Source organism: Pelodiscus sinensis, chromosome 32 (assembly GCF_052426305.1).
Source record: "Pelodiscus sinensis isolate ZL-2025 chromosome 32, ASM5242630v1, whole genome shotgun sequence".
Lineage (NCBI taxonomy): Eukaryota > Metazoa > Chordata > Testudines > Trionychidae > Pelodiscus > Pelodiscus sinensis.
Window position 1 is genome coordinate 14,150,657 of NC_143083.1, and position 25,273 is coordinate 14,175,929.

At 50.9% G+C, this 25,273-nt stretch overlaps 3 protein-coding genes across 10 annotated transcripts in view; 1 reads left to right on the plus strand and 2 right to left on the minus strand.

Moving 5' to 3' along the window:
* The first annotated feature begins 3,862 nt into the window (after window positions 1–3,862).
* On the plus strand, window positions 3,863–4,781 carry LOC102463248 (gap junction beta-5 protein-like). Its single transcript, XM_006124979.4, has one exon. It carries the CDS (start codon window positions 4,119–4,121, stop codon window positions 4,764–4,766), a length of 648 nt encoding a protein of 215 aa, XP_006125041.3. The 5' UTR covers window positions 3,863–4,118; the 3' UTR covers window positions 4,767–4,781.
* A 5,993-nt stretch (window positions 4,782–10,774) lies between these two features.
* RPS15 (ribosomal protein S15) lies at window positions 10,775–16,590 on the minus strand. The gene is made up of 4 exons (XM_075902696.2): window positions 16,470–16,590; window positions 14,934–15,019; window positions 13,128–13,362; window positions 10,775–10,943 (listed from the first exon to the last, which is right to left on the minus strand). The coding sequence occupies exons 1-4, from the start codon at window positions 16,470–16,472 to the stop codon at window positions 10,830–10,832; spliced, it is 438 nt and encodes a 145-aa protein (XP_075758811.1). The 5' UTR covers window positions 16,473–16,590; the 3' UTR covers window positions 10,775–10,829.
* A 4,326-nt stretch (window positions 16,591–20,916) lies between these two features.
* DAZAP1 (DAZ associated protein 1) overlaps window positions 20,917–25,273 on the minus strand; it is a 38,052-nt gene continuing 33,695 nt past the window's right edge. For 6 of the 8 annotated variants that reach the window (XM_075902689.2, XM_089775040.1, XM_075902688.2 and 3 more), the window contains one exon: window positions 20,917–21,912. In XM_075902689.2, coding sequence (XP_075758804.1) covers window positions 21,740–21,912 — 173 coding nt within the window. In that variant the 3' untranslated portion in view covers window positions 20,917–21,739. Of the gene's footprint in view, window positions 21,913–24,198; window positions 24,289–25,273 lie in introns of all 8 variants that reach the window. The other 2 variants (XM_075902692.2, XM_075902693.2) reach the window with 1 other exon arrangement.

Sequence of the window (25,273 nt, forward strand, 5' to 3'; positions counted from 1 at the left end):
GTAGATGGGATCATGAGGCCCACTGGAAGAAGTGGGCTGTGCCCACGAAAGCTTATGAGCCCATCTGTATGTTTTGTTAGTCTCTAAAGTGCTGCAGGACTATTTGTGGTGTATTGAGAACCCGTAACTGCCTTTTGTTATCTGGCATCTTTGACTCCCTAGATCTCAAAGTCCCTTAGCAAAGAGGGGTGACATTTCACTGTCCTCGTTTTACAGAGGGGGAAACCGAGGCACGGGAAAGGGGCAGAGCCTTGTCCAAACTGACCCAGTGAGTGAAAGGCAAAACCAAACAAACCCCAGAATCCAGGACAGGAGTCCGGATGCCAACGCCAGCTGTCTTCTCTCCTGCCGTTCACCTCTCTCCTAGACCTCACGCCCACCCCTTTCCTGATCTATCTGGTGAGGCGGATTTCCACGGTTTATGCTCGCTTGGTGGGCAGCGAGGCAGCTTCCCTTTTGCCTCTGCCCCAGCCCCAGGGGGGACAGGTGTTTTGTAAGCCATGAAACCAACACAGCCACTCTGCAGAATCTCACAGCATTAGTGTGGGAAGGGGTAGAATTCTTCCTGACCCTCAGCCACCCTTCTGCCCTGGAGCATGGGGATCTTAGCTAGGGCTTCAGGGCAGTTCTCTGTAGAGACCCCCCCCCACACACAGCAGCACAGAGGTTTAAAATCCAGCCCCTGGCCTCTCCTCCGCTGGCAGCACAAAGCAGGGATGTAAAAAATCCTGTTTAATTGGTTAACCACTTAAACATTGTGTTTACCCAGGACAAGGGCTGCTCCAGCCCCTACCAGTTAACCAGAACCAGTAAACCTCACCCATGAAGAGTGGGGCTTCCTGGTTAACCAGTTAACCACCCACATCCCTAATACAGAGCAGAACCAACCACCTGGCAGCCTCCCTGCATGATCATTTCCTGCCCCCTTCCCCTCCTGGGGGCTCCTGGTTGGGTCTGTTTTAGTCTCTTGCCCAGCCATGGCTCCTCCAAACCAGCCACAGACACACCTGCACTTCACAGGCTGCTCTCTGCTATTTACACCAAAATAGAGCAGCAGGGGGAGGTTTCTGGGCATTTCCTGGTGGCCTCAGTGCCTGGCGGGAGAACGGTTGAGAACGGTGCAGCTGGAAAGGAGACGTCGACGGGTGACTTCTAATGCCCTTGAAGCAAACTCTTAGGTAAAGGTTGGATTTTCCTTCTTCGTTTTCCCATTTCTGCCCTGCTCCTAGGGGGTTACTCGCTGGCCACTTCCTTGACAGGGGTAAACCGGAGTCACTCCGGTTGCCTTCCACATTAGGCGAATGTGCCTGGGGGGAGGATCTGGCCTGTTTTGTGAAAGAGGAAGGGAGCTCTCTGGCATCTCATGCTTTTCTTGAAGCCCAAGCACTTTGGGCCATGGGATTAAGTGGAAAAAGTCTGCCTAAGAAGGGCTAGGAGAGAGGTCTCTAACGTCTTGACTGGTGTGGAGAAAGTGAGTAAAGGAGCGTGGTTTATCCCTTCGTAGAACACAGGAACCAGCGGTCACCCAATTCAATGAATAGGCAGTGGGTTTAAAACAAAATTACGAAGTACTTCCCCCATACAATGCACAGTCAACCTGTGGAACTCCTTGCTGGAGGGTTGTTGTGAAGCTCAAGACAATAACAGGGTTCAAAAAAAAGCTAGCTATGTTCGTAAAGGAGAGGTCCAGCAATGGCTATTAGCCAGGCTGGGCAGGGATGCAAAATTATGCTCTGAAGCACCTTCAGCTTTTGTTTGTCAGAAGCCGGGTATGGGTTCCCTGTTCTGTTTCCCCGGAAGGGTTCTGGGTAGCGATGGATTCAACCGTGACAATTTTCTAAAGCTCTTTGGGGCTCCCCTTCTCATGGCCCCGCAAAGGGCTTGAATTCCAGAGTTAGACGCTGACATGAAAACCCCTCCAGGCTCACGCAAGGTGTCTCAGGCTGGGCCCCCCAAAAGTGAGCACCTTGGAAAAGTTCCACCCGAAGCAGCCCCCCCCAATCCCCCGTGGGACTCATTGGAGTGGATGCTGGGGAGCTTGGCAGGGTCCGGAGGAGCTGAGAATGGGGCGTGGTTGCTGGAGCGTGGGGTGTTTGCTCCTCACTGCTCTCAGCAGCAGGGTAGGGCTGGGGGGGGGGGGGGTTCCTGCCTCCCGTCTCTTTTGGGGCTGGCCTGCCCCCATCTCCGCAGGGCAGCTCGTCTCCCTGGCTGGGGGGCGTTTACCCTGAATCTGGGCGGTTTCTTCCCTCTGTCCCACCCCAGCCCCGGGAGCAGCCCGGTTGAGCGATGCCGTTCAGGGGGGATTCCAGAGCAGCTGCAGCCAGGCCCGAAGGGGATTAAGAGCCCTGGAGAAAGTGACAGGCTGTGGCCACATTAATTTCCTTTGCCTCTGAGCGCCAGGGGCTGAGTATGCTGGCCACAGACGGCGCTAGTTCCCCATAGCCCCCCCACACCTCGCTCCTGGCCCCCCAGATCCCCATCCAGTCCTGGGCTGTATACAGTTCTACCAACACCCCCCAGGCCCCTATCCAGTTCTGGTTTGTATACAGTTCTACCAACACCCCCCAGCCCCCACACCTTGCTCCTGGCCCCCCCGACCCTCATCCAGTCCTGGGCTGTACACAGTTCTACCAACACCCCTCAGCCCCCATACCTCGCTCCTGGCCCCCCTATGCCCCTATCCAGTCCCGGGCTGTACACACTTCTACCAACACCCCCCATCCCTCTCCCCCATCCCTCCTATCCAGTCCCGGGCTGTACACAGTTCTATCAACCCCCTCCCAACCCCCTGTCCAGTCCCAGGCTGCACGTAACATAGTGTGCGTCTACACGACAAAAGCCTTTATTTCAAAATAACATCGAGCTGGAGGACGTCTTACTCCGACTCCTGGAACCCTCATTTCACGAGGAGTACGGGAAGTCGGCGGAAGAACGTTCTTCCTTCCACTTCCTGCTGTGGGGACGGCACCAAAAGCCGAGTTAAGCTATTTCGACTTACGCTACGCAATGGACAGAGCCGAAGTTGCGTCGCTGAATTTGCCTTTGCCCTGCTGGGTAGACGTACCCTTCGTTTCTTTTCTAAAATGAAAAGTCCCCGTCTTTTTAATCTCTTTTCACATGGGACCTGTTCCAATCCCCTTTTCTGAACCTTTTCCAATGCCAATCTATCTGTTTTAGAGATGAGGCAACCACACCTGCACACAGTATTCAAGATGTGGGGGTACCATAGATTTATAGAGGCAATAAGAGATTTTCTGTCTTGTTCTCTATCCCCTTTTTAATGATTCCTAACATTGTTTGCTTTTTTGCCTGCCGCTGCACAGTGTGGCTGTTTTCAGAGAACTCCCCACAATGATTCCAAGATCTCTCTCTCCAGTGCTTATAGCTACATGAGTTCCCATCATACTGTATGTGTAGTTGGGATTATTTTTCCCAATGTGCATTACTTGGCATTTATCCACCAAGGCAGGACCAATCCCAGCTAAAGCGTCCCAGCCAGGGCTTGGTCAAGTTGGCGCTGAAAAACCTCTGGGGATGGAGATTCCACCCTGTCCTTAGGGAAGCCATCCCAGCGCTTCCCCACCCTCCTCGGGAAATCATTTTTCCTAAAATCCCACCCAGACCACCCCCATGTAACTTGAGCCCATTGCTCCTCGTTCTGCCACCACTGAGAACAGCCTCTCTCCAGCCTCTTCAGTGCCCCGTTCAGGAAGTTGAAGGCTGCTCTCAAATCCCCCCTCACTCTTCTCCTCTGCAGACTAAACAAGCCCCAATCCCTCAGCCTCTCCTCATAGGTCACGTGCTCCAGCCCCTGAATCATTCTGGTCGCCCTCCGCTGGACCCTCTCCAATGCAGCCACCTCCTTTCTGTAACGGGAGGCCCAGAACTGGATGCAACACTCCAGATGTGGCCTCACCAGAGCTGAATAAAGGAATAATCGCTTCCCTTGATCTGCTGGCAACGCTCCTCCTAATGCAACCTTACTAAAGACCTACAGGACCGATCTCTAATCCAACAGGTCCTGGTCTGTTTCCACCTGCCCCACGCTCCCTAGAGGCCACGTATGGGGTATATTCTGCCAGCAGCTCCTTCTCTCTCTTCTCTGCCCCCAGGCGGCCATGCCGGTGGAAGCTGTCACTAGCCTGCTGAGTGGCACCAGTCCACAGGCGCCCCGGCTGTGCCGGACCAGCTTGGCTGCAGTCTTCATGCTGCGGCTCGGAGCCTTGGTGGTCGGAGCCAGGACCCTGTGGCGGGACGAGGTGGGGGACCTGGCCTGTAACACCAGCGTGGAGAGCTGCCGGCACGCCTGCTTCGACGCCGCCTTCCCCGTCTCGCCCTTCAGCCTGTTTGCACTGCAGCTGGCCGCCATCTCCAGCCACGCGCTGGCCAGCTTCTGGCACGCCGGCCTGGGGAAGGGCAGCTGGCGGCCGCCCATGCGCCGGGGCAGACAGCAGCTGCTCTGGCTGCCTGTGGGCAGCCTCTTGTGCAAGGCAGCGCTAGAAGGCGTCTTCCTGGTGACTTTCCATGCGCTCTATGGCCACTTCCCCGCACTGGTGCGATGCCCTCCCTCCCGCTGCCCACCCGCCGTGACCTGCGCCATCCGGAAGGCCTGGGAGAAGGACGCCTTTAACCACTTCATGGCCAGTTCCTCCTGGGCTTGTCTCGTGCTCAGTCTGCTGGGGGCGCAGCACGCCGCAGCTCGGATCCTCCGCGAGGCTCCTGCAAGAACTCGGCCAAAAGGCGCAGGCAGGAGGCCATGTGTGTAACTGGCCAGGCGGTGGGGGACTCTGCCAGCAGGGACCGTGTCCCTGGACTCTCAGTGCAAACAGAGAGGAGGCACTGATGTTTGAACTAAGGGAGTAACTCCCCCTGCTGATAGCACCAGTAGGCTATTATCCACTCAAGCGGCCCTTCCGATAGGAGGGGACAAGGGACATGCTCTGTGTGAGGGAGAGGGAAAGCGATGGTGGGGAAGGGATGCGTATAGATGAACGGGACATGGGTTTTGCCATTCAGAACATCACAGCGGCCAGACTGGGTCAAAGCAAAGGTCCATCTCGCCCAGCGTCCTGTCTGCCCACAGTGGCCACTGGCGGGTGTCCCAGAGGGAGTGAACAGAGGCTAGGGACACCCTCCCTGCCCACCTTGGCTCACAGCCATTGATGGACCTTATCTTGTCCGTGTTTGAACCCTGTTCTTCACAACATCCTCTGGCGAGGAGTTCCCCAGGTTGACCGTGCGCTGCGTGAAGAAAAACTTCCTTACTGTGGTTTGTTTTAAACCTGCTGCCGTTGCATCGTCGGGCTCACACGCGAGTGGCAATTGATGCGACTCTGGAATGATGCCCAGCAGATCAGATCCTTGGAACCGTGGGCAGCTCTTTTGGACAAGGACCGTTTCTTCATGCTGTTTGGACAGGACCTAAGTTGATGGGACTTGCTGAAGGCCAGTGGGTGCTACTGTGACACCTTTCGCTACCAGGATTTTAAGCCGGATACGAGGCAAGGTTTGCTAACGGGTAGAGCTGAGTGTTCCACTTTGCCAAAAGGGACTGGTACTTGACTTGGGGTTAAGGGCATTTCGGGTAGGAAAAGACAAAGCGCCAGCTGCCGATCTACTCACCTGGCCCCCAGCCGCATGCCTTAACGGGTGTTTACTGCTCACACTTCTCACCAGTCATGGAGACATTAGCCTCAGCTTACAGAATGGAGGTACAGGGTAAGCGCGGCAATGTGACCAAGGCCATGTGAGAAGTCTGTGGCAGAGCCAAAATGTGTCCTGCCCATGCCTTAATCCCAAACCCAGCCTTCTTCCTTGGAGAACCACCCTGCAGCAGCAGATGGTGGACGTCGATGGCTCAGGGAACCCAGGGTTCAAACATATGTGGAGATAAAGAAAGAGTAGAGGCGAATTAACCCTTCATGTCAGGAAGAGCTAAAAGCTCTGATCCCAGCAGCCAAACCCACGCCCTGCTCCAGAGGGAAAGTCTTGCAAAGCAAATTTCCCGGGATCTTCCGAAATGCTGACCAATTGGGCACGACTCTCACCGCGACAGCTGCCTGGCCAAGACCCTTACAGCTCCCAGGAGGGGTAGCCTGGAGGTCAGGCGGTTTTACTACAACTGTGCAGGCATCCGTCATGGTGACAGCTCCTGGAGCCGGGGTAACCAGCTCGCGCAGCAATATTCATCCCAACGGCCTTGGGACGTGGTTCTGCTGGAGGTAGCGGAAAACGGGGTTAGCGCAGCGGACCACCAGAATCCCTGTTCCTCTTCGGGGGTCCGGCACTGCCACGTTGCTGGGTTGGCAGAGCTGTGCCTGGTCTCTGTGATCATGCAGGATGGCTCAGTCTGGCCGCCTTCGCGCTGGCACTGCTGATGGGTTGAGAGCGCTTTGCTGGCATTCTTTAGTCTAGGGGTGGGGAGCCTACGGCCCTGGGGCCACATCCGGCCCCCGGCTTGCCTGGATCCAGCCCCAAGGCTCAGGGTTAGCCGGTACTGGTGCTCTGGCCCTGCAGCACCCCCACTTTCCTCCTGCACCCCCAACTCTGCTCCTGCACCCCCATCCCGCTTCTGCACCCTCCCAGACCCACCAACCCTGCACCCCCAAAGCCTGCTTCCTTGCAGCCCCCTTCCACTCTGAGCCCCTCATTTTTGGCCCCACCCCAGAGCCTAGAAGGGCCCACAAAATCGACCCTTCCTGGGGCCCCCCCAAGCTCTGGTGCACATGGGGAGTAGGGGGAGGGTCTTTCTGCTTCTCAGTTGGGGGCCACATCAATGAGGTGCTTTGGGGGGAGGGTTGCTGCTCGCCTTTGTGCAGCCCCTGCCAACTGATTTTTCTGTGGGTCAGCGGCCCCCGGCCCCAGAAGAGATTCCCCGCCCTGGAATCAGCCCATTGCCGTGGTACCGGGAAGGCAAGAGAGGCATCTTAGCAGTGAATGCCTGTCCCCGGCCATTCATATGGAGATGAGGTTTGGTGCACAAAGGACACCAGGCAAAGTCAACGCTCTCCAATTCCTCGGCTGTTCTTTAAGAGCCTGGCCAGGCAGCCATGCAGGGACAAGGGGAGTGGAAGGGGAGGGGGCCTCTTTCTGAATCGGGGCTATTGCAGAGATCGCAGCTGGATGGGCCTGAAAGGGCGTTTTAGACTCCGCCACAAAGACCCCCCTTTGGAACGCTGCTGCTAAGTGACCCGGCGCCCCCTCCAGACTTCCCGCGAGAGGCGAACGCCAACAAAGAGCTCGTAAATCGCTGGCAGCCGTGATGAGCCCACGGACAGGCACCGAGGTGGCGGCGGTGGTGTGGGCGGGGGAGCGGCGGGAGGGGTACATGCAGGAGGCCAAGCCGCACAAAGACACGGCCCAGAAAACCGCGATCCAAGCCCCGGTTAACGTGCCGCCTCTTGCCGTATTTCACTGTAGTCTCCTTGGGGCAGGGCCGGTTTTTGTCCTGGCTCCGGACAGCACCTGGCTAACCAGAACCCAGCTTCACTGCAAAGGCTCCTAGCTGCTGCCATAACACAAATAAATAATCTCTCAGCCTGGATGCAAAAGGGCCATCTTTTCAGGGGTGTCCAAGTCCCCCAGCAGCCCCTACTCCCTGCCTCCCCTTCCTGGTTCAGTGCTGTGGAGGGGCTCTCCCCCCTACCATTGTAGGGCTGGGGGGAGGGGGGGATGGGACACTATTCTAGAATTGTGGGGCCCTTGGCAGCTGACAGCCACAGGGAGAGCTGTTAGGTAGGGGGGGTAAAGGGGACCAGCACTCTGGGCTCCGGTGGGAGGAACAGGGCAGCTGGTTAGCTCTACCAGGAGTCGGGCATCACCAGCCTTACAGTCAGCTCTTGAAGGATTCATGGCAACCCCCCCCCCCCCAAGGTGTAGTGTTGGGGGAACAGACGCCGCTTGCGAGAGCTAGAGAAACAGGCCAAAGGGAGAGCTCCGTAGTCTGCAGAAGGCAAAAGGGGGCCGGTTGCTCCAATCCCAGAGTTTAAAACCACGTGAACTTGAAATGTAGTTTAGAGGAAGCTCCCGAAACTCTCAACATTTCTCAGTCTGAGGGAACGGAAGGACACCAGAAAGGGGGCCCCGTTTGTTTGGGTCTTTGAGGTTAGATTCACACAACTCCTGCCACAAGCAGAGGGAGATCAGCTGGTCCCACTTTGGGTTCCAGCCCAGAACCAACAGGCTCGGCCAGCCACACGGTTTGACCTGATCGCTACTAGACCAGAGAAGGAAAAACTGACGAGACCGAAGCCTTTGCAGGAGGACTGAAGAACCAGGATCTGAACACACAAGCGCTTTTATAACTAGGGATGTTAAATATCGATTAACTAATCAAATAGTCGATGGTATTGGATTAGTCCAGTGGTCCCCAACCTTTAGAGGCTCCTGGGTGCCCGGGGACGGGGCCGTGCGTCCGGGGGCACACCAGGGGATGGGGATGCCCTTGCACCCAGCGCCGACATGTGCCCCAGGGCCGGGGCTGGGGCCGCCCGAGCGCCTTGTGCCGTGGGCCCGGGGTCGGCGGTGCTGCCGCCCGAGTGTGCCCCGGGGCTGGGGCCGCCCGAGCGCCGCGCACCCGGTGCCAGTGCGTGTCGCGCGCCTGGGGCCGGTGCCTCCCGCCGGGCCGGCCCAGGTTGCCGGCAGGTGCGCACAAATGCCCCGGCGGGTGCCATGGCGCCCGCGGGCACCGCGTTGGGGACCACTGGATTAGCCGATAAGGATTAGCAGGTGTTCTCGGACATTTCAAAGCAGAAGCTGCATGGAGCCTGGGGCCAGCAGGGGACTCCTCACAGGCCTGCACTCCATGCAGCGTTCCAACTGCCCCATCCCACGGCTGTGCCCCTGCTCCAGCCCATGGAGCTGGAGGGAACCAGCTTTTAAGACAGCTCCCCCTCCTCTCCCCGCCCGCTTGCTGCCTTTTGTGATAGAGGCAGCAAGGGGGGAGCGACTCGTCGACAATCGGATAAGCTTTCGCTGGAGGGGTGCATGCCTGGGGGCCTGGTATTTTAGACCAGTCTCATTATGGGGTCATCTGTTCAGTGTTATTCTTTCTTTCCCATTTCAGGCACACCCACCAAGGCTCCCCCCTCCCCCTTCTAGTTACAGCTGTTTGTCTTTAGTGGGAAAGGACTCAGGGCCTCTCCAGAGAACAATTACTGAACCAGCGCCTCTCCAGAGAACAATTACTGAACCAGCACAACAGGCCACGTAAAGAACAGATGCACAGTCACATTTCTAGCCCATTTCAGTGTTACACTCTTAGGAGTCTCCCTTCGATGATGCCAGGTGAGACTTTTTTTCTGCACCCTCGGATGCATCAGTGGTGAAAAGGGGCTTATGAGGACACATGAAACATTTCCAGAAAGTCATGGACGCTTGGGAAATCAATTTCAGTCTTTTTCTGTGTGTCAGCTCATCTTACAAGTCCCTTCACATGTTTGGGGTAACCACCTTGGATTCCTCTGTATCCGCTTCTTCATGGCAGTGACAAGGGGCAGCTGGCATAGAGGGGAAACATACTTGATGCAGCAAAGCAAAAAGCGTTCAGCAGCTTCCCAACTGGCAGCAATGGCATATTCATATTCAGAGGTAGACAAGATCAACATATGCTAACATGGGGATGGGGCCAGAGTGGTCTCCCATCCGTGATCCCAGTTAGTAGGTTAACCTAATATTTAACTGATAACAGTTGGGATGTAAAATCTCGATTACATAGTGAAAGGATTTTACTCCTGGCTTTTAAGAACCAAGTCGGTCACTTCTAGTCTCACAGGATCGGTGGGTTCTAAAGGGCTCTCACACCTTTGAAGACAGGGTCTCAATTCTTGATCAGGAACATCACTAGCCCCTGTGATTAGTCACGGGAAGGAGTAAAAATGTCCAGGCTGTGTAAGGCCTCTGCCCCCTATTTTCAACTTTCACATTCAGCTTGTCTCATTTCATCCATTTTCCAGTCCAGCTCCCTTGGGCAAGACCGGCTGGGAATTTCTTGTTAAAAAGAAAAACCCAAAAAGCTGAGTAGGGTACGAGCCCATTCCCCCGCCTACTCACCAGAAGGGACATCCCTAGACCCAGTCCTCCGCAGGTCAGTCCCCTCCTGACTTGCCCCCAGTTACACAACACAAAGCATTTTCAGTGAGCTTGTGCTACTCAGACACCCCCTTGGACTGAGTCTCTATAGCAGTGGTGCGTGGGGCCCAGCAGACATGTTGTTACTGTTGCCTACGTGCAGATCCCGCTGGTTTCCATCCAGTTTTTTCCTAGTGGTGTCACTGAAGTGACATGCACAGAAAGCCAGGGCCCGTGAAGGGAGGGGTGCAGTCAACACTGACTGGGAGAGCCGTGCGTGCCTCTTCCAGCCCATCTCAGGCTCGATTTATGAGAAATAAGGGGTCATGTGAAAGAGGGTTTTTTCCGACATTTGGCCCCGTCTACACAAGGCCAAATAGTGGCAAAACTTCTTCCACAAAAAGATTCGGAAGATATGCAAATACGAGCGCAATTTGCATATCTTCTGGAAAAAAACAGCAGCGTAGCCATAGCCACAGTGCTGCTCCGGTTCAACCAGTACATCCCATGAATTCCAGGTGCAGTGCAAGCACCGTGAGCCACTCCCCTGTCCTGGGAGACTGACTTGGTTACAACCAATGTGCAGCGCACTGAGATGACGGAGGACCCGCGACCCACTCACTAGCCATGGATCCCCAGACTTTGCTCCACACCCCAAGCAGAAGGGAAATTCGCAAGGCCCTACCCAGAGGGCGCAGACACAGAGTTGGTCAGAAGCCTTTTTTTATTTACAGATAGAAAACGTTTTCCCAAAGCGTCATCTACTTCAGAGGAATGAACCTAGACGAGTGGGTGGCTCCGATACCAGGCCTGCCGTGTTTCACTGGCTTGTAAGTGATGGAAAACTCACCCAGGTAGTGGCCAATCATCTCGGGCTGCAAGAGAGAAAGAGAAGGTGACTGTTGGGGAGGGCGAGCCGGGCTAGTGTGACAAGGTGCTGAGAGCCTAGAACAGGGACCTTGAGGAGCCTCCGAAGACAAGCTGGATTTCATGCCAAAGAGCCCCAGGCACCTTTCTCAGGTGCCTGGCGCAGGTAGAGATGGGCCGGCCATTAGCAGCCAATGGGTCATACAATTCATTCAGCCCTCGTTCTGGTCCCAAATTCAGTGGAAGAGCAATGAGCACGTGCCAGCTTTCAGCCACTTCTGCTGCGACCGAGCTCCGAGTGGCATGGGATTGCTGCAGCCGACTGAGGGCTCCCAAATCACCACAGCTGTCGAGACAGCCGCACAAACGTTTCTGGGGAGTGTGCGAGAACGTTCCCAAGTCTCTGCGCTCATAGAAAGCTGCCTGCGTGAACTGACACACTGCATCCACAGGCTCCAACACCAGCATGAATTTTTTTAGCCCAAGCCAGTCTCAAATCTTCCCCTTCACCACATTCAAACACACCCCTCCTTCCCCTTCCCAGGCAGCACTGCGGCCTCTCAGATCAGACTCCGTCTACGCTCCCGACTTCTCTGCTTCCCGGCTGGGTCTGTCTGGGTGCAATCCCTGGCATACCCACGTATACCAGCAAAGCTTGTTTTGTCTGGGGTGGGCTAATACCGCTTTGTATTAGTTGCGTCCACACTAGGAGCCCCTGGCTGGCAAAGCATTCCAAGCTAACTAGGATGGAAAAGAACTCCTGGTGTAAACTCGACTTGAGCAATGCTTAGGAAAGTACAATCCACACTGACATATGGCCGAAGATGACGGGCAAAGTAGGGATGTAAAACCCCAGTTAATTGGTTATCTGGTTAGACAAATTATTTAATCCGCTAACCAATTAAAAGGAAGCAAATGGGCAGCTCCAACATCCGATGGGTGAACCTTAACCGGTGAGCCTCATCCGTTAAGGGTGAGACTTACCAGTTAACCCTTCACATCCCTACTACAAATGTCTGAGAGACAGCTGAGTTAGTAGCCTGCGTGTCTCCCTCCCATTTCATTTCTTTTAAAAAAATCACCCCCCAGAATACAACTCAAGCGTTCCCCCATCAGCGTGCCCCAGCAGGTCAATCTCCCTTAAGTACTTGAAGGGGGTTTCACGCTGACTCAGATTTCAATCCCAAAGCAGGTCGGCAAGTTGTTTAATGCCGTCTTGTAACACCAGAGCGAGTCACATAGCACCCGCTGGCTACTTCACCTCCCGTGAGCCCTGCAAGGCGGATTTCTCCACGCAGCACGGCACCCTGGCTCTGTAACTGAACCCTAGCTCTGCCACCGCCAGGCATGTAAAAGTAGGGGAAAGGGGGTGCGGTGGGCCTGCCCCCAAGGTGTGTTTACACTGCAAGCTGCAGTATGTTCTGAACACCCACCAGCTAACCAAGTTAGGAACAAACTTTTTATTGCTCTGCGGAAGATCCTTATTCACCATTTCTCCCAACTACCTCCCTGGTACAGCGCAGCCGTCTACAATACCAATTCCTTCACAGAATTAGCAGAGGGCGAGCCACCTCCTGCACATCTTCGGCCCAGGGCATACGGGGAGGGGAGTTGGGGGGAGCAGCAGATGTCACCTCATGCTAACAAAATGTTGATTAAAAAAGGGCTCCCGCAACAATCTTTCCTAGGTGTGAAAGGCTCAGGTACAAAGACACTGCTCCAGAGACAGAACAAGCCACTGCTCCGACTGGATCCACAACTTACAGAGCAAATGGCTTAACACTTGCACAATCAATGCCGTGCAGGAATATTCGTGTGTAGCGGGGACAGGGCCTACACACGCAGGAGAAGTTTCTGCTGGTATCAGAATCCTGGTCAGTCAGTTAACTAAAGCAAGCTCTGGTCTGCAAGATGTGCAGGCTCCCCACGGACAACGGCTGCTCCGGAATCCGGAATAGTCCCTACCTGCGGGATGTCCGGGCCTGCCACAGACAGAGGCTGCTCCGGAATCCGGAATAGTCCCTACCTGCAGTGTGTCTGGGCCTGCTGCAGACAGAGGCTGCTCCAGACAAGAGCAACCCCTGTCTGCTGGACACTTCTCCAGCCCCCACCTGTTACCGGTTAACTGGAGACACCCGTATAGCTTCTCCCAACCCTAGAACCAGGCAGTATTTAAACCCTTCACGGCTCACCTTGATTTCCACCTGGTTGAAGGTCTTGCCGTTGTACACGCCGACCATGCTGCCCACCATCTCGGGGAGGATGATCATGTCGCGCAGGTGAGTTTTGACCACCTCCGGCTTTTCCATGGGAGGGGCCTCCTTTTTGGCCTTGCGAAGGCGCTTCAGGAGGGAATGCTGCTTGCGCCGCAGGCCCCGGTTGAGACGCCTGCGCTGGCGAGCGCTGTACAGCTGCATCAGCTGCTCGCTGAAACAACACAGAGCAGCAGATCAGCCAATGACGCGGCAGCTTCCGCGTAGCAGCTGGATTCGGCGAGGAAAGGCACAACACACCAGACCTGGCGGTAAGACCCCATGGGTCTCTCTGCCAATTGCGGGAGGGGCAGAATTACCCTTCGTTTACCACCAGGAAAGAGCCAGGAATTAGTTTAGTACTGCCGAGGACGTTCTAGTGAGAGGCAGAATCGCGTACTGATTATTAATCACATCTGTTGTGGTACTGCCTACGGGTCAAGAGCTGTGCTAGGCTCTGTACAAACCACAATAGTAGATGATCGTTGCCCCAAAGCGCTTACAATCCAAATAGAAAAGACAGCCCGAACTCAGCCACAAGCAGAGTAAACAATGTGGCGTCAAGGTCATGTCAGTGACAGCTGAGGGATGGTTTACTGAGAAGGGGGTGAGGGAGGATGAAGCAGAGGCGAAGGAAAGAGGGGGCAGGCATGGAGCAAAGCTGAGGCCAAGAGGTTGAGGGGATGGAACAAGCAGCCAATCAATGCAAGGCACAGGAAAGTCCTGAGAAACAGAAGCATAATTTTTTGACTGGTCCCTGCTCTCACAAGCTGGTGTCTGACTCCTCTCCGTAGCCATCCCCCAGCACCCTCAGAGTTAGGGAGTCCCCTGCACAATTTTGAACCCAGGAACGCTAAGAAATGGCTCCTGCTTGCACCCCCTCTTCCCACATTCTCTTATCCCTTAATTCTGGGCCACGTGACGCAAATGAACATGTTAGATTCATCGGAACGCTCAAAGTGGCTGACGACAAAACACCGCTTCAGGTCACTGAACCCAAAGATTCCAGCTCACACTGCTGATGCTAATGGATTAACCCGAAATTAAGTCTGTGGGAGAAAGGCGGACAGTATTTTTGTTTTACAGGCAGAGAAACTAAACAAGGCATGGGACTTGTTCTAAGGTTTTTGCCTGAGTGAACAGCAAAAAGCTGTTCCAGCCAAATTAAGGAAGTAGTTTAATCTTAATGGATACTTGTCTTAGAATATGATCCACTAAACGTCAAGAGGTGAGAAAAAAATCTTAATACAGTCGGCCCCAAATCACCTCATATTCCTGACATAAGAGTGTCTCAAGCAAGGAGAAAAATTGTTCTCCTTGGCCTCTGAGGATATGACAAGAAACTGCAGCTGAAATTGCAGCAAGGGAGGTTTAGGTTGGACATCAGGAAAAACTTCCTCACTGTCGGGGTGGTGAAACACTGGAATAAATTGCCCAGGGGGATTGTGGAATCACTGGAGATTTAAGAGCAGGTTAGACAGACGTCTGTCAGGGATGGTCTAGGACAGTGCTTGGTCCTGCAGTGAGGGGAGGGGACTGGACTCGACCTCTCCCGGCCTCTTCCAGTCCTCATGTTCTAGGATTAAACCCAGCCCAGGAGTCACACAGCAAGGAACAGAATTTAGACATCAGCTTGAGTCCGGGTCCTGGGCTTTCCCCACCAGACCTGCCTTCATCTCTTACCACAGCCTCACAGCTCGCTTAGGTTAACCGGGGAGAAGGCTGCCAAAAGGGAACAGTTCTTACTAGGACATATCGAGCAGCTGATCCAGGTCAACCCCTCGGTAGGTGAATTTTCTAAAGGTTCGTTTCTTCTTCTGTTCGACCTCCGCCTGGATTGAAGGAACCAGAGGGGGGAGGGGGTGACAAAAACAACAGATGAGGCCACCAAATTCTAAAGGCATCTAAGCAGGCGCGACAGATCCCCCAACTAACTGGGCTGCTAAACAGCAAAGGGGGTGAAGCAGCCCAGTTATTGCTCGCCTGCTGTCGACATGTTACTGGGGGGAGAGAATGTGTATGGCAGTTCATTAGTCTCTGTAAAAGGGCCCTGAGGAACAGGTATAGATGCCGTGTGACATGATTCCTAACGAATCCGTTACTGAAACCCGTATCCAGGTTTCTTTCACACATGCGTGTGCACCTACGGTCTCAGAGAAGCCTCCACCTCAAGGGTGAAGCGCTCACATGGCTTAACTGGGCACCTCCATATTTACAGGAGGTTGGTCACTAGACATACCTGGAGCCGGGTTAACCTGAAGTACCAACAACCCTCTGCCAGCCGTCCACAGCCCCACATTAAGCACCATGCCAGCCCTACAACGCCACCCCCACCCCATACAACAGGTACACAACACAGCATCCCTTCCCTACAACCACCACGCTCCACGTACTCTACACAGTCTCACAGCCCCAGCACCCAAGACACAGTGCTCCCTCAACACAGAGCCCCCCAAATCACAGTCTACAGCAACCTTCCCTACCACATCGTGCACACACCTACAGCAACCTCCCCCCACAGGCACTCACCTGCACCCCCAAAATACCCCATCACAACCCCTGTCCACATGACCCCCAATGTACTCTATTTTCCCCTTTTCCCCAATGCATACCCCCCCACTTGCCCCATCTCCTCCCCCTAATGCACACCCCCACTCTCGCCCACATATCCCCCTTCTCCCCAATGCACCCTCCACTCGCCCCCATGTCTTCCCTCTTCCAATGTGCACTCCCACTAGCTCCAGTATCCTCCTCCCCCCCCAATACACACCCCCACTAGCCTCCATATCCTCCACCTCCCCCAATGCACCCTCCACTCGCCCCCCCCCGGGTCCCCCCTCATCCCCCCCCAATTCACCCTCCACTCCCCCCCCCCCCCCCGGGTCCCCCCTCATCCCCCCCCAATTCACCCTCCACTCGCCCCCCCCGGTCCCCCCTCATCCCCCCCAATTCACCCTCCACTCGCCCCCCCCGGTCCCCCCCAATTCACCCTCCACTCGCCCCCCCCGGTCTCCCCTCATACCCCCCATGCACCCTCCACTCGGCCCCCCCCCCGGGTTTCCCCTCATCCCCCTCCCCCCCGGGTCTCCCCCCAACTTCCGGAGAAGACGGGAGTCTTCGCCCCCCGCCGCAGGCCAGGCCAAGCCTAGCTGCCCCCATATGGCCCCAAGCAGGCAGGGGGCAGCGCCCCACAGGGGTACCAGGCCCCAGAGACCCGGCCGAGCCGGCCCCGAAGCGGATGGAGCCGGATTAAGGGCCCCGGCCCATGCCGCTCTCACCCACCATCTTGGCCGCGTCTCCTCGAAAAGGGCTGATCTCGTTCGGGCCGCGCCTGATATCGCGAGAGCAGGGCACGTGTCAGGCCCCGCCCCCTACTGCTTCACCGGAGCGTTTCCGCCCTCACTGAGATTTAAAGGGGCCGACACTGCCAAAAAATGGGAGAAGGAAGGATGTGAGTCTCACCCATTCCTGCTCGCACAGCATGGGGCTGAAGGAGCTACTTGGCTCACCTACCCCTTCCTAGGGCACCACATCTTCCCACCCCTCTCACCCAGGCGAGGTCTCACTTGCACCAGCCCCCCCATTGCCCCCTGCCTCCAACTCCCCTTCCCTTCCCTCCCCTTATTCCTAGGTTTGCCAACACGAGGGCAAACGGGTGTAGCACCTCTGCCCCACTCTTCCTCCTGATATTAATTTATACTCCCCCCCCCAAAAAATATTTCTTGCTGCTTTTTGCTGCACTCAGCACACAGGAAAAAGAAGGGACTGTTGGTAGCCTCATTTATTCCCTCCCTCCTGCTCCAGGCACTCTCAGCTCAGTCCCCTCTGGGTGCCCACCTAGCGCACAGCCCCCAGCTAGGCACTTACCAAGGATACCCCCTATTACATAGAGCTTTGTGTTCTAGACCCAGCTGCCAAACACCTGAGCAAAGACATACCCAAAGGTCAGGTTTCCTAATAAAAATGTTCCTCCAAAACCAGCTTTGGAGCCTCTCTCTCACTTACAGGGTTTGGAGCATCTCCAGCCTGCTACTCTTGTGACTCATACATGAGCATTAGGCCATGATGCAGCAGACAAATTCTGGCTCTGTTCTTAGCACGGGTTGATTCAGCATTTCTGTTGCTGGGCAGAGTTGCACTGCACCCAAATTTAAGGGTTTATTAAACAAAACCTGCCCAGCCATTCAAAGCATTTCCCTGCCAGGTTGCAATGCGAAACAGCTGAAGTGCAGGAGAACCAGAAAGCCAAGCTGGTCTAGAAATCCAATGTATCCTATCAAGCTTGCACATACAAAGCAGCAGAAAACAGATGAAAAGCATAAAAAAAAGAAGAGTTAAGATATCAATTATTCAACCCCTGGTTGCAGCCTATTACAACAGCGCAACATGAGTGTACAATGCTTCCAAGTCAGACCAGTTTTTCCCTAACGTCCAACCTAAATCTTCCATGCTAAATTGCGTCAAGGGAGGCTTAGGTTGGAGATTAGGAAAAACTTCCTGTCAAGGTGGTTAAGCACTGGAATAAAATTGCTGGGGAGTGTGGTGGTGGTGGTGGGGTGTGTGTCGTGGAGTATCAATCATTAGAGACAATTAAGAGCAGGTTAGAGAAACACCTATTAGGGATGGTGCAGATGGCTCAGTCCTGCCATGAGTGCTAGTTGTCCTTTCAAGATCCCCCTATAGTCCAATGATTCTATTTTAAACTCTTTGCTCTGGTTTAAATGACCAAATGTAACATCCAACCATTCTGAACTGGAAGCATTTCACCTTCTTTGTACCAGACTAACAGCGAATTGAGATGTGACATTTTTACTAAATTCCAGTAATTGGTTGAAGTTAAAATAGGAAAGGAAATCTTATTCACCGACAGTAATCCATAGGTGAGACTTTGAGAAGGGACTAATCACACACCTTAAAACACATCTGAATTTCTGGAAGTGTCTGGCAACCCCTCTGAAATCTCCCACCCTTGTGAAGGATCTCAAACTGGACATCCAAAATCATGAGTCCCTCTTGAAAATTTAGGCCTCCAAAGCTTTTCTTTATAGAGGACAAGGAGAGCTAATGTAGGTCACAGAATACCTGACTGACTGGTCATTAGAGGTGCATTCAAATTCAAACTATTTAGAGCTACTTCTGCACTCTCTCCACCCCAGCCTGGCAGTGGAATGTGAGCACAGATTGCTGGCCATAAGGCAGGTTTTGCTTTAAGCTTCCCGGTTCATCTTCTGCTTGTGCCTGCTGTGCTGCTGAGGTGGCATTGGTGACACTAATACAACAAGAGCACAGTGCCCCTGCAAGGTGTTTTCACTCCCCATTTAACTGTGATTGGACAATAAGAACTCCAGCTGTTTAACCTTTAGGGGCCATGCTTTAGCACTGAGAATCAGTGTACATCAATTTATCACAGAAACTCCTTTTCCAGCCCCAAGAACGGCTACCAATTTGCACAGAAACCTACTTCACATAGTCACTCCAGCTTTGCAAAGCTGGAGGCTCAGTAAGAGGGGGCTACAGCAGCCACTCTTCTCTGTAGAAGGCAAAAAATTGGTTAACCTCTCTCATACATTATTCATTGAGCTAGGATAGTCTGCTTCCACTGTGCATTTATCCTACTATTTAAAATTCCTTTAAAACATTTTTTGCTTGCCTCACCCATTTAAAAAGATGCTAGGCCTAACCCAGTTATCAAGAGCCAGGCTCAGTTAACAGAAGCAAGTGGACTCTTGATTCAGGGTCTAAGAGTATCAGAGGCAAACAATACAGTGTGGCAACCAAGCAGCAGTGCATGGGTGCAAGAAGCAGAAAGACAGAGTATTTACACAATGCAAAAAACAATGCAGAACTTGGCTTCATCATTTTAAAAGTTATAGTCAAGTGAGATGATGTTTGAGCCTCTCATTGTTATGCAAAAGAACGCAGAAGCCAGATAACCTCAAACACCACTTGAATATTAAAAATATATTAGTAAAAAGAATGTAGCCCTTCTGTGACTATCATGATTAGACATTGAAGGACAAGATCACAGGGTAACCTTAGCATCCAAATTACACCCCCACACCAGGGCTCACCACCTGATTTTCTTGAACTGTCTCCTCCCTATGTAAGTATCACAGTGTGTTATATTTGTATTGAGATTATAAGCATAACTCACAGGCAGGAGATAGCAGCAGAGACATGAAATGCTGCAAGTGAAACTTTCCAGGATTAACAGAATATTAACTTGTGTTCAGAGGCTTGTGCCTTTTTCAGTCTCTGCTATCCTTACTCACAGCCTTCCATAGATGTGCTGGTTATCTTTGCAGTACAACTCACCAGTGTAGGTGACAATGCTAAACACATGCTGGATACTAAACATGCAACAACAAGAGACACTGCCCTGGCTTGTGAGCGACACAATTAGCAGACAAAAGATGGCCGACCAAAGTGCATCAGGCAGCAGCTGAGAAGTGCTGGATTAGTTTTTAAGTTATTTCATTCTGTTTTAACACTAAGGTTTGTAGGCAGGACTTCACGGAGGCCATGTAAAATTAGGTTGGAAGGAGCTCTTGCAAATAGGAGGCTTTACTGAAGAAAAAAAGGCAAGGTGGAGGGGTGTCATTACTGGCCAAGTAGGAGGAAGGCAAGTGATGTGGGGCATTGAAGGTAAAAAAAAGCTTAAATTCAACAGAGGTTTAGGGAAGCTGGTGAAAGGGTTTGGAGAGGATCTGAGCGCAGTGAGAGTGGCTGGTGGAGGAGAAGATTTGTGGCAGTATCTTGCAGGTGGGGTGAAGCGTCATACAAACCTACAAGTTCACACTAAATGCAGTTTGCACACTGAACCACATATGAGCCCAGCACTGCGAGGGTGATACCTCAGTTCATTAGCTTCCTACGACCTGCCCCTGAAGCACTCTCTCAGATAAAGCTGCTAGAGCTCACATAGTGGATTAAATCCAAATCGGTTGCAAATTGCTCTCCCTGCTCAAACCAGCGTGAAGCTGATTCCAGAGGAATTATGAAGCAGAGGATTTTTCACAGAGCAGATCCTTAAGATGAAGAAGCAACACTACCAGGGACTTGTATGAGGGCACATGAGAAATTAAAAGACAGCCCAGGAGACAATATAGGAGGTGGATATAATCTTCACTTACTCCTTTATGTACTCTGACCTCATCTCTGAAAGTAAGAGCTTGCATATTTACATGCTACATTAGGATTTAAGATTACTTTTGCAGCCTGATAATCTTGAAATTGAACTCACCCTTAATGCCAGGCTAAAGCATAGCACCGATTTAGCATACTAATGTTCTGTAATGCATCAATTCCTGCTTAGAGTCATGTACATGTAAGACACTGAAGAGGTTTTCAGAGACTTGTAATCTTATATTGAGTCTTTCACCTGTAGATTACCAGTTCAAAGCCAACTCAGGCTGTTACAGAACTAAAGCTACTGAGATTCTTCAGAAGCCTATGAAATTAATGTAATGGTCTCAGTCCAGATCCTACATCAACGCAATCATACCACTTGTGTTAAGGGCTGAACCGGCATGACAAGAAGTGCTTTATGCTTTCACTTTTAGGCAGTCCTGGTTGAGGCGGGAGGGAGAGGAGAGAGGGAAGTGGGTTAGTGTGCACTACTGATCTACTCACAGGGACTTCTTTTCCAGGGATGCCAATCTAGCAACTTTCGTGAGAACCCAAATTCATGTGGAAAAATGTGTAACAAAAAAATGAAGACAGGCTTGAATTTCTAATCCAAATGTACTTCTCTTTATTCAAACCAGGGGTAATCACTGGTTAGTGCAAAATGCACCTAAACCTTTTTTGCCTGAGGGAAATCTACATCTTAACAAGGCCTCCGTTAACCCCGAATGAAACCCACAGAGGATTTAAAGAGCTCGAAGCACAGATCTAAATGCTGTACTTCATAAGTGACTCTGTGCATCAACAAGTCTGCACCTGCCTTGTTACCCATTCTATACGGTCAGGTAACAAAAGCAAAATACACTCAGTAGATTTCTTCTTTTAACTCCCAGAGTTTCTGGACCAACTGCCCCACTACTATGTTAGAAGTAAAGGGGTTGAACTGACCATCACTTCCAATAGTGCTAACGGAAACCCTGTTTTAAATTAAAAAATAAGCCAGCATACATAGTAGAAAATTTCTCTTAAAAATTTCACAATCTGTAAATGTATATATTTTTCTTTAAACATAAAAGTTTACAATATACGGTAAAACAAAGGCTCAGGAAAAATAATTTCAAAAAAAGAAACCTGAAGTTTTGAATTAAAGCTGAAGACATTTTTAAAACCCTGTAGTTTGAACCAGTGACATTTTCTTTATTTGTGCTGATGGGTCAGAGAAAGGAATATATTTAAAACCTGCAGTCCAAACACCCACAGCTTTGCCTTCAAAAGCCATACCCCCTCCCAATTTCCCTCCCCCAATGTTGTTAGCTTTTTCCTCCATCAAGTATGTGATTGTCACAAGTTCAGAAGTCTAGGATTCCCAGGTTCAGCTGCTACCAGATATCCCACTGTGGACAGGATTCCCTGATAGCCAGCACGTGCTAGCGTCTGTAGGGGTGAAATCCTTGCACATTATGGTTCTGTCCTCGTCCAAAACCGCTTCCTCCTGCAGGTGGGCCACTTGATGGTGGCACTGAGGGGCCTCCATAGGAGGGGGGCTGCTGGCTGGGGTCGGAGAAACCTTGTCCAAAACCACTCAAATCTTGTCCATAACCTGGGAAAAGAGCAAAAGCTGCAATAAGCTTCTATTACAATCCACATGCTCAAAGGTAGAAGCACAGCATCAATTCAAAACTGATGCCACACACCAATGCACAGCCTTGTGAACACACAATGGTGTGTTGGTTTAATACCCAGATATAGTAGTCGCCTTTACATATGATCAAGTTATTTAGATTTACATGTAGAAAATACAAGTAACGATAAAAGGCACAGAGGAGAAGGGACTAAATGCATAACTGGAGATGGCGCTTTTCATTTTAGATCCAATCTTACCCATGCTGGTGGTGGCCAAAATGTTTTGCTATTGCTGTTCAGAGGCTTCTGTAAAGCGGGTTGGAGGGATCTGTTAGTCCATAACAGATAAGTGTTGGTATTGCAAAACTAGTATTCTGTCAGTTTCAGCAGAAGTAGAGAAGATTAATAGCTACTAGTTACTATAGCTGACATTTTTAACTGAAGAGTCAGTAAAAGACTGACTGCACAAAAAACTGAAAAAAAAATACAATTTCAATTTTCCATGTATGGCCAAATTTTCCTTTGCTGAAAAGACCCCCTGCTAAGGTAACTATAGGAAATTTAAAAAAGGAGTTGTCAGACCACAGATACATGAGAAACTGGTATTTTCTGAAATTAGCCAGTTAAAAATCAAGTTGGCAGTGTCCCTTTCAAAGGACTTGGTGACTGGACTCCCATCAACCCACAGACCAGATTTAGAAAGCTTGTTATTGCCACCACTGCATCCGTCATGTGGTTAGAAGGGAACTTCAGCTAATTGGCATAAAAATCCAACACGCTTCTCTGGTGTTAACTCACTGCCCAGAGCCAGATGATATAAGCAAATTGTGTGGCAAGTTTCTTCTCAAAGGAGGCTCAAAAGAACAGCAAAAGCTATTTTATCATCAGCTTCCCACACCACTTAAGCATGCAGCCCATCCTAATGTAGCAAAAACAGGATGCAACCAATTGGATGTTATATGGGAATAGCCATCCCTCCTGTACCCTTGCTATTCAATCCACTGCATCAGTCTAAATTCTTTTACTAGGCTTACTAGTTTTAGATCTAAAAGTGAGCCTCCCCTCTGTTAACTTGATGCTTATTTATTCTGTAAGTATCTTTTGGACAGGGTAACAACTAGTCTCCTTTCCCTAAAGAGACCTAAAGGAAACTACAGAACCAGGAGACTTCTACCTTCTAGTACAGCTTCCCACTGCCTTGTCAAAGAGGCTGTACATTCTATCCTGGGGCTGAGGTCAGAGATTTTGGTGTAACAGTTTTAGAGTAAGCAGGATGACAGAGGAGACAGAGACCCTTTCAATTTGGAGAAAAAAAAATCCCTAAATTCCTGGAAGCAAATGGATGTGAATAAATAGTACCTTATTAAATACGTTAGATTTCTTAACTATCTTTCTGGTGATTAAAATACAACTGTCAATCATTAAAGGCATCAGCATGAAATTCCACTATGCAAGACAGCTCTGATAAGAATCCAGTAATTATTCAGCAGATCTCAAACACTTTTTCTGCACAGAGTTAAAGCAGTGTTAACTCTGCTAATCCAAAGCAACAATCTCTTGGTATCCCTTCAGTATTTCAATTTCAAGCTCTGCCAGTCTCACAGGACCTAACTACCACTAATGAACCCAAAAAATGCCTTTTTCATGGGCTTCCCTGTTTGAAGATTTCTCAAGACACTAACTCAGCCATTTTTGACACAAAGATCAAGGGTGGGGTCTTGAGTAAAAACCACACTACCCTCACCAGCACTGTGGCTTGGTCATAAAGGAATCCAGCAATCAAACCAACAGCCAACCTTTTTTTTTTGGGGGGGGGGGGGGAGAGGGAGGGGAGAGGGGGCTTTAGTGTACTTTCCTCCATTAAACTATCCCAGCTATTGGTCTGCACTGTCACTGCCCATAATGACACAGCTTTAGAGTGACCTGGTTTCGAAGTCAGTTGTGTCAACAGTAGCAGGGGATATTGCCTCTGTAGCTTAGGGTAGCTAAATAAAATTTGCTTACACAAGACAAACTAAGTCTTGCAGCTAGAACACATTTGGGAGGGAACAGCAGCACAGTCATATTCTAACACCACATTTTCTCTTAGGCCAACTAATAGATATTTAAACTAGATTATCCTTGGACTGTAAAAAGCAAACATTTCCAAGACACAATACTTATCTCACCCACCCTTAAAGAAAAGAGACCACGAAAGAAACAAAAGTTAATTTCCCAAATGCAGATAAAGTAAGAGCATTGGTTGTAAATAGGCTCCACCTACCTAGGATATATCACTGCTCAGCCTGACCATAAGAGTGTAAACAAAGTATTGGCGCGTAGCCTGAAGGGTCTTGAGAATAGGTACCCAGCCCTAGTAAGAAATGAGGAGACCAGGGTGACTAACCCCAAGGCAGCCCTGTACAGAGATATAATTTTTGGGGGGTGAGGGAGACACACCCTTGTTAGTTTAATTTACTAAAGTGTTTACATTTATCCCAGCTGTAAACATAGCAGCATTTATGATGCTGGGATGCTAAGATGAATCTGCAAATGCCAAAAAGATTAAATACTTAGATGGCTTTTTAAAGTCTATAAACTCTATGCATTTAAGTGAAAATACAAAAAACTTGTTAACTGCCTTTTGTATACCAATGCTGCTAGCTGTATTATTGACATACGAAGTTCCAAAGAACTTAAGAGGTTAAAAAGATCTTAAATATAGCTTTATAAACACGTGGAAGAGGTTATTGACTTGGGTGGTAATACACTAAGTTGAATACTTATATATAAAAATAAATTTGTTAGTCTCTAAGGTGCCACAGGACCCATTTTTGCAGACACAGACTAACACAGCTACCCCTCAGACTTGAATATTTCCATCCCTGCGTACATACATTGTGAGTGCAGTATTGTAAAGTAGTTTGTTTTCTGGCATGAATTCTGGGGGTGGAAGAGACTAACCTACTAATGCATTTAACATTATCTGACCTCCTTTCTCCTCTAAAAAAAAAATCTATTAACCTGTAAGGACGAAACCACCAGCATTTCAGATATTCCTGGGGGGCAGAGGAGGGGCGGGAATGGTTCCCAAGATGTATACAAAGATGCAGCTGGTACTACATACTCCTTACATCAGACAACCCAACTACCCCTCACCGAATTGTTTTGAAAATTAGTCAGCCAAACTGAGTGATGATTTTTAAAATGATAACTGAATGTTTCTACATAGAAATCTTGCAATAGGAACTTTAGGGTCAAGTTCCAGGTATGGAAAGTTCATATATAATCAAATTATGCCTTCGCTGTTTTGATCCATTTTAATTATTGGTATTAAAGCTACCAAGACAGAAAGAAAT

Coding starts and splice junctions, on each gene's coding strand:
- LOC102463248 (XM_006124979.4), top strand. CDS start 4,119: ATGCCGGTGGAAGCTGTCACTAGCCTGCTGAGTGGCACCAGTCCACAG.
- RPS15 (XM_075902696.2), bottom strand. Junction 13,363..14,933: donor CAGCTGCTCGATATGTCCTA/GTAAGAACTGTT, acceptor GTGTTGTTTCAG/CGAGCAGCTGATGCAGCTGT. Junction 10,944..13,127: donor TCAACCAGGTGGAAATCAAG/GTGAGCCGTGAA, acceptor TCTCTCTTGCAG/CCCGAGATGATTGGCCACTA.